At 31.9% G+C, this 9,911-nt stretch overlaps 1 protein-coding gene across 1 annotated transcript; it reads left to right on the forward strand.

The window, feature by feature from the left end:
• Window positions 1–2,086: 2,086 nt before the first annotated feature.
• Window positions 2,087–3,487, forward strand: LOC139868094 (uncharacterized). Its single transcript, XM_071856432.1, has one exon. It carries the CDS (start codon window positions 2,087–2,089, stop codon window positions 3,485–3,487), a length of 1,401 nt encoding a protein of 466 aa, XP_071712533.1.
• The last annotated feature ends 6,424 nt before the right edge of the window (window positions 3,488–9,911 follow it).

Here is a 9,911-nt window from a genome sequence, read left to right on the forward strand (position 1 = left end):
TAAAATAATCTTGATAATGTTAATGAATAATGATAATTGATGATGAGTTTATATAAATAGAGACATGATGATAATGATTGATGGAAGTGGGAACAGGTGTATGTACAGAGTGTAAAGTGAAAGACACGATTTAGGGAATTGCTTTTGATTTTGTCGGTTGGGGAAAAGAAAAAAAAAGAATTGAATCCTTTTTGCATCGGGTTTCATTTAGGTTAAATGATTTCTAACGGGCCACAACACTTCCTTTTCGTCAGTTGGGCCGAAGATATACTTTGGGCCGAGGTTTATACATATTAGTCTGTTGGGCCGTTATAGGGTGATTGGGCCGGAATGAAACATAAAACGGGTTAAATAAACTAGGTCTGTGATTTGTTCAGATAAAACAAAACAGATAAATGGTTAAGGGTGTTTTCGGGTGTTCGAGAGGTCATGGGTTTGAGTCTCACAAGGCACAATTCTTTTTAGGATAACTTTTAAAGGGTATATACTTCCATATCTATTTATATTGTTATTATTATTATTATTATTATTATTATTATTATTATTATTATTATTATTATTATTATTATTATTATTATTATTATTATTATTATCATTACTATCAATATTATGACTATTATTATCATTAATATTATTTTTGCTATTAACATTAATTATTATCAAGTATTATTATTAAGCATTATTAATATTAAGAGTTATTATTAAAACTATAATTTTTATTGTAAAAAAACAATACAACCTTTTATTTTAGTATCATTATTGTTAAAATTATCATTTTTATTAAAAACTATCATTTTTATTGAAGTTATCATTTTTAGTAAAATTATCATTAAATCAAATTAGCATTTTTATTAAACTTATCATTATTATTATTATTATTAAAAATATCATTATCATTATTATTACTAAATATGATTTTATTATTATATTTAATATTATTTTTATTATTATTACTATTATAAGTATCATTATTTTATTATATTATTATTATCATTACAATAAAAATTGATCATATAAAAACATACATAATAAAACTATATTATAATTATTTATTTAAAGTATACAAAATAAATGTAATTAAATAGGTTATTAATGAAACACATGATTAAAAATAAAAATCATAGCACTAACAATATATATTTGTTCGATTACAATTATGTGTGTTAATACATATATACATGATATAGGTTCGTGAATCCGAGGCCAACCTTGCATTGTTTAGTTGTTCAATGTTGTTATATGTATTTTTACTACAAAATACAGTATGGTGAGTTTCATTTGCTCCCTTTTTAATTGTTTTTGCAATATATATTTTTGGGCTGAGAATACATGCGCTGCTTTTATAAATGTTTACGAAATAGACACAAGTACTTAAAAATACATTCTACGTTGAGTTGTACCACTGGCATACTTACTTGTAGCTTGGTAACTACTATTTACATGGGTATTGTAAACGCGAATTCTGTTGATAGATCTATTGGGCCTGACAACCCCAACCGGACTGGACGACCAGTATTCAACGGTTGCACAGTACTTCGTTTTGTGACTACACTTGGTACGGTGTAGTGAGATTTCATAATAAAGGGAATATGCGACGTTGATTAAATGTTAAGTATGGTTACCAAGTGCTCAACCACTTAGAATGCTTTACATACACTTGCGAGTGTATTATGTTTATAAATAATGAAATCTTGTGGTCTATTAATATATTGAAAAGATTGTTATGATAAACCTATGAACTCACCAACCTTTTGGTTGACACTTTTAAGCATGTTTATTCTCAGGTACGAATTAAGTCTTCCGCTGTGCATTTGCTCATTTTAAGGACATTACTTGGAGTCGATCATCGCAATGGGACCAAATGTTGATGACTTCGTCCAGGTGGATAAGGACGGGTTGTTATAATAATGTTGCTGATAAGTATCATGACAGATTACAACAACTATTTTTTGACGCTGAAAAACCTTTATATACCGGTTGTATGAATTTTACAAAACTTTCCGCCGTGATACAACTAGTTAACTTAAAATCAAACAATGGTTGGAGCGACACAAGTTTCTCTAGCCTGTTAGAGTTGTTGAACAAAATGCTACCAGAAGGTAATGAGTTGTCGGTTTCAACAGACCAAGCAAAGAAATTAATGTGCCCAATGGGATTGGAAATACAGAGAATACATGCTTGTCCAAATGATTGTATGTTATACATGAATGAAGACAAAGACCTTCATCAATGTAAGGTATGTGGTACATCTAGGTATAAACATGGAAAACCAACTGATAATGTTGATAGTGATGTGTCAGAAAATGGACCTCCTGCAAAATTATTGTGGTACTTGCCTATCATACCAAGATTAAAGAGATTATTTGTGAATGAGAAAGATGCAAAATTATTACGTTGGCATGCTGAAGATCGTAAAAATGATGGAAAAATGCGACATGTGGCCGATTCACTTCAATGGAAAAAATTTGATAAAGATTTTGAAGAATTTGGGGATGAGATACGTAATATAAGGTTCGAACTCAGTTCAGATGGAATTAATCCTTTCGGAGATTTGAGTAGCCGTCACAGCACGTGGCCTGTTCTTCTATGCATTTATAACCTACCACCTTGGCTATGTATGAAAAGAAAATACATAATGATGTCTCTTTTGATTCAAGGCCCAAAGCAATCTGAAAACGACATTGATGTTTATTTGCAACCATTAGTTGATGAAATGATGGAATTTTGGAGTACCGGCATGCACGTTTATGATGCATACAAGAAAGAATACTTCCAACTATGGGCAATGCTTTTTTGCACCATTAATGATTTTCCTGCTTATGGTCGTTTGTCTGGATATAGTACGAAGGGGAAAAAGGCATGTCCTATTTGTGAGAAAAATACTCACTCAATATGGCTCACAAATTGTAAGAAACCAACATTTATGGGGCATCAGAGAGAGCTTGCTGAGAATCACCCGTATCATAAAAAGTCGGATTTATTTGATGGTACTATAGAGGATAGAAAACTACCACCATCATTGGATGGAGAAACTACACTCTCCAAAGTTGCTAATATAAATTTTGTGTTGGGAAAGAAAGGTTTTGGTCCTCCCGAAGGTATTTGGAAGAAAAAGTCTATTTTTTGGAAATTACCCTACTGGAAGCATTTACGAGTCCGACATTGTCTTGATGTTATGCATATTGAGAAAAATGTTTGTGAAAGTTTGATAGGGTTACTGTTGAACAATCCTGGAAAAACAAAAGATGGAATTAAAGTTAAAAGGGACATGGAATTAATGAATATCAGACCAGAGCTACAACCTAAAGATATTGATGGAAGGTCCACCAAGTTTCTTCCTCCGGCATGTTATACTATGTCGAAGGTCGAGAAAACTAAATTTTGTCAATGTTTACATGGTATTAAGATTCCATCAGGATACTCTGCTAACATTAGGAAGTTGGTTTCGATGAAAGATTTGAAGTTACTTGGTATTAAAGTCACATGATTGTCATGTACTAATGACCCAGATGATTCCTATCGCAATTCGTGGAATTCTACCCAACCGTATTCGACAAACAATAACAAAACTATGCTTATTTTTCAACATGATTCATTCAAAGGTGATTGATCCTGATGTGCTGGATGAATATCAAAGAGATATCATACTTACTCTTTGCGAACTCGAGATGTACTTTCCACCTTCTTTCTTTGATGTCATGGTTCATTTGGTATCTCATATTGTAGGAAAAATAAAGGCATGTGGTCCAGTTTTCTTACGGTATATGTATCCATTTGAAAGATATATGGGTATCTTGAAAGGTTATGTAAGGAACCTTAATCGACCAGAAGGTAGTATCGTTGAAGAATATGCATCCGAAGAGGTGATCGAATTCTGCACAAACTATATAGATGGGTTTAAAAGTGTCGGGATTCCACAAAGTCGTCATGAAGGAAGACTATCAGGTCAAGGGACACTTGGACGCAAGACGGGCTATTCAAATGTTGCCGATTATCAAGAGGCACATTTTAATATCTTAAAACACACTACATCTATTGATCCGTTCATACAAGAACACATGTCATTGTTGAGACAACAAAACCGTAAAAAGAGTACAAAGTGGTTGGCAAAACAACATAAAAAAACTTTTTCAGAATGGTTGAAAGACAAAGTTAGGAGGACACTTCCAAATATTGATAAAACGGTCGAAGCTTTGGTATTCGCCCCTAAACATGTGTTCCAATATCATGGATATGACATAAATGGGTATACCTTTTACACTAAAGCTCAAGATAAGAAAAGTAAAATGCAAAATAGCGGTGTCATGGTGATAGCCTCGTCGACGGAATTCACCATGGCCAATCGTGAAGAAAGATCAAGGATCGCTAAAAAATCTTATTATGGTGTCATTCAAGAAATATGGGAATTAGATTATGGATATTCGTACACTATACCCTTGTTCAAGTGTAAGTGGGTTGATAATGATCGCGGTGTTCAAGTTGATGAAGATGGTTTTACAATTGTTAATCTTTCCACCAATGGATATAAAGAATAACCATTCATTCTAGCAAAACTAGTTGCTCAAGTATTCTTTATCGAAGACCCAAAGGATTCTAGTTGGCATGTGGTTCAGTATGGAAAATGACGGATTATTGGTGTCGAGAACGTTGTTGATGAGGATGAGTACAACCAATTTGACGAGTTACCGCCATTTTCAGTCGGTGTTCAACCTTTGAATGAAGTTGTTGTTGGAAATAATACAATCTATGTTAGAGAAGACCACGAGGAAGGAGACGAGGTTGCAGACACATAAAATTGTTAAAACATATGATTGATTACCTTTTTTTATGTACAAACATGAGTATATTTTTTAATGACTTATGCAACATGTCTTTTATGTCTTTTGTTAATTTTTTTTGTTAATTTTTTTTACCATGAAAAATTTACTTTATGTTATTACCTTTTAAATTAATAATAACAATCTATACAATACAAATACAAATAATTCTAAAAAAAGCACACACACACACATAATATATATATATATATATATATATATATATATATATATATATATATATATATATATATATATATATATATATATATATAATAAATATATATAAACTTATATATGCACAATTTTCAATTTTAATACCGGGAACAAACCGCGATCACAAAACCATCCAACTTCTTCATATACCCTAAACCATTCCACTTCATTATCAAACCACCGAAAACACCCTACTCCATCATCATAGAATGACGATTATTTGACGAAAGAAATCGATTTCGTCCTCACGTCTGAAGGATCGTCGAAAATACAGGTAAAGATGGTTTTTTTAGTTATCTAATTGTTCTTTACTCGAATATTCTTGTTATAGACGTAATGACCATAAAATCAGACTATTATACTTGAATCAAATTGTGTGATTAGGAAACAATAATATAAAATTAGGTTATATACATGCACATTTTGTCTTAGATTATTCAGAAAATGGACACATTAGGGTTTAAAAGTGGTTAATAGATGTTGTAGAAAGAGTCTAATATATTTTGTGTTAAAGATGAAATGCCCTAAATATCAGACTAATATACCTAAATCTAGTTATGTCAATTTGACCATAATTATTATTGTTACCTGCATAGCTGATATGTACATATATGTTGATTTTACAGAAGCAGAAATAATCTCTGACGTTGTCATTTATGGCTACCTACAATCGTCCACCATCGTTCATCTACATAATACGATTAGCAGATAAGCTTGAACTGGTATTGTTTCGTTGCTGTTTTAACCTTAAAATTATATATTTTATAAAGCAAAACCATTGTAAGACATATCAGGTTATTATGTTTTGTTACAGGCTTTGCCACATGAATGGTATGTTGACCATTATCAGACCATTACATATCAACATTTTATGCTTCATCATTATAGAATAACAATTTGGTTAAATCTTTGGCTAAATATGTATTTTCTTTTTCGTTAGCGTCTTCCAGAGGAGTTTATTGGACTTCCAGGACTGAGGAGTGGGTGTTATGTGAGTTGCTTTAATCAGGAAGGTGATGAATTCAAGTGGCGGTTGAAGCAGGAGACAGGGAAAAAGAAACCAAATCTGGCAGTTACTTACGGTTTTCTAGAGTACCGAATAATCAATGGCCTGATTCCTGGTCAATATTATGAACTCACGTACAATCTGGAGGAACAAAACTTTTATCTTTAGTTTGTTGATGTAAACAATTTTAGTTACTTTTGGTGTATAAGTGCTGTACAATCTGGATGTTGTTAGCTTACATATTTTTTATTGCACTTATACCATGTATTTGTTGTAATCTATTACTCTAGTATTCAGCAATTCTCTCTATATATAATAGCTGAATGGATAGTTTACATTTGGATACACTAATGTTTTCTAATGATGCATGAAGTTTAGTAATATTTACTTCTTGCATTACTTTTGATTACAAACTTGCAACTCAATGCAATTTTAAGCATTTACCAATGATGGAACAATAGACTCATTTAAAACATACATTTCATTAGAAAATCTTGTACATATACTACATTGAAAAAGCCAAATACATACAATTTACCATGATAAATGAACCATCTTTTAAGGTTGTTACTTGTGACACGCAACTTCAAATATAATCAAACTTGAATTAGACAAAATAGTTTATTGTAAACTACAATGTTCCATTACTAAACAAGATTAAAGAACCTACACATCGAAGAGTAATTGTATGCGATTATGGTAGTAATTTACCAAACATCAACATCGAATATTAAATACGAACATAATTTACATATGATAATATAGAATTCTTACATACATTAGTAAATCTAAAACATAAATTGTTCTCCGGTGAGGAACTTAAAAGTTATCAAAAGATGTACACGTGCAATTCGTACATAGACTATAACTACTCCACAAATTAGAGTTAAAGCTGCATTATCAAAAGACTATTGACCCTAATGAGATTGTTAAAGTGGGTGGCTTCCATCCATGACCATGAAAAAACTCTTGTACTGACGGGAGAACCCAATCATACACCTATCACCCACTTTGTACCCATTCAAAGCCACAACGTACTCCCAGCCTTTCGAAACAAAAAGCTTTTTTTTGGTTACATCTGTGGCCTGTTTTATGTCCCACCAATGGAATATCCCTTCCATATCCAAGCATATATAGGTGCAGCCAGCCTCAAGTTCTCGGATGCGATTAAAGTCCTCAAGTAGTTCCTAAATGACATTGGCATATTATTTGTTAATGATTTCATATTTTATTTGTCATTGCTATATACACAAATACGTTTAACTGTTTCTCTAAAAAAGTATCTAACTCACTCAAAAAGTTCCCCTTGGTATGTCGAAGAAGATGTATGTGACATCAACGGTGCTCCATATGTTGTACCTTTCAGCTCTATTCAGCTGGTCAATGGCGAGTGCACGTGTTTGACTAGTAGAGGCATCATTGTTTCCAGCTGTATTTGTGATTCAATTCATTAATATGCAAACAAAGAACAAAATACTCAATTATATCACAGATTAATTGTTAGATTTAAAATGGTTAGATAAAATATATATGCTGTCATTTTCAAACCTAAGCAAACTATATTGGTATTGTAGCTTTAACGTTCACAATACATATTGCTGTAACATAAATCAAACCCTAAGTAACCTATTGGGAATCTGCAGATAATTAGCAAATAATATATACAGGTACAATATAATAAATGAACATTTGGTATGAACTTAAGGTATAACACAATAAATTTACAGACTCACACCTGCATGAGTGTAATTCCAAAGAAAAACACCGATATTATATATGCACATAACTGTGAGATAAAATCAATTCAGGTGCAAATAAAAAAGCATAAATACAGTTGAAGTAGTGTAGATCTGTTGTTTGATTTTTTATGATTTAAAATAAACAAATGTGATGATAAACTTTGTTCTAAATTTTTTAGGTTTTCAATTCGGAAAACCCTGTGCTTACAGTTAATAAACAACAAATTTTGTTTTAGAAAACACATTAAATTGAGTTTGACATGGCGGGAGATGGTTGTAGTTGATCGCTATTGCAAGTACAGAGATGGTGCAGTGGCAGGTAAAGAGATACTCCGTATGAGGTACTTGAGAAGGTGAAGGATTCTTTGTATTGCCTTTTTTTAAAACAGATATTTTTTAAAATACCGGATCATTTTTGCCTGGGCCGGGTCAAGTAGCTTATTACGGTGTATTAAAAAATACGAAATATTTTACTATAGGTAAAATACCTAAACTTCTTCATCATCAGATCAGCTTAATGGCCAAATCACCCAGCATTTGGTCTCGAAAATTTCAAATTAACCGCCAACCTAATTGACACCACTAATTGACACAAAACAACCTCCGATCATAATTGAAACAAACCGCCAGTCTCATTTACTGTTGTATTATTTTCATAAACCCTAGAAGTGATCCAAACTCCTTCAAATCACTACTACAAACCGTCAGTTAATCATTTTGTTGTTTTGCGATTACATAGTACTATACACAATCCCACGAACTCTGTAGCTAACTGCAGAAACCCCCTAAATTCGATAAATTCAAGAACATGATACATCAAACATCATGGTACGTTTATGATTTCAATTCTATTGTATGCATACCGAGAACTACTAGTATTGTTAAGGTATTAGTCTTGTTATTATTGTTAGATTCTTATTATTGATTTTTTTTAATGTATACAGAGCCAAAACAATAGGCCTAAACGAGCAGTTAGCTGAAATGTCCCGTTCATATTGATTATAAACGTTCCATATTAATTGATTTCGTTGCGAGATTTTGACCTCTATATGAGACATTTTTCAAAGACTGCATTCATTTTTAAAACAAACCATAACCTTTATTTTATCAACAAGGTTAAAAGGACACCACCTAGATTATCCAGAAATGATAATCTAAAAATATCACACTTACACACTACCAATACATATTGGTTTACAATATTAATATGTTACAACAAAGTAAATCTCGAATGCAGTTTTAAACAATATTATACAAGCATGCTGACACCAAATCTTGTCCATATTTTAGCATGCAACAGCGGAAGCTCTTAATAATCACCTGAGAATAAACATGCTTTAAACGTCAACAAAAATGTTGGTGAGTTATAGGTTTAACCTATATATTTATCAAATCATAATAATAGACCACAAGATTTCATATTTCAATATACATTCCATACATAGAGATAAAAATCATTCATATGGTGAACATCTGGTAACCGACATTAACAAGATGCATATAAGAATATCCCCTATCATTCCGGGAAATCCTTCGGACATGATAAAAACGAATTAGAAGTACTAAAGCATCCGGTACTTTGGATGGGGTTCGTTAGGCCCAATAGATTTATCTTTAGGATTCGCGTCAATTAGTAGATCGGTTTACTAATTATTAGGCTACCAAGCAAAAAGGGGCATATTCGGCTTCGATCATTCACCCATATAATGTAGTTTCATTTACTTGTGTCTATTTCGTAAAACATTTATAAAACTGCATGTATTCTCATCCCAAAATATTAGATTTTAAAAGTGGGACTATAACTCACTTTCACAGATTTTTACTTCGTCGGGAAGTAAGACTTGGCCACTGGTCGATTCACGAACCTATAACAAATATGTACATATATATCAAAGCATGTTCAAAATATATTTACAACATTTTTAATACGTTTTACTGTTTTAAGTTTATTAAGTCAGCTGTCCTCATTAGTAACCTACAACTAGTTGTCCACAGTTAGATGTACAGAAATAAATCGATATATATATTATCTTGAATCAATCCACGACCCAGTGTATACACGTCTCAGGCTAGATCACAACTCAAAGTATATATATTTTTGGAATCAACCTCAACCCTGTATAGCTAACTCAA

This window comes from Rutidosis leptorrhynchoides, chromosome 9, assembly GCF_046630445.1.
Source record: "Rutidosis leptorrhynchoides isolate AG116_Rl617_1_P2 chromosome 9, CSIRO_AGI_Rlap_v1, whole genome shotgun sequence".
In the NCBI taxonomy this organism is placed as follows: domain Eukaryota; kingdom Viridiplantae; phylum Streptophyta; class Magnoliopsida; order Asterales; family Asteraceae; genus Rutidosis; species Rutidosis leptorrhynchoides.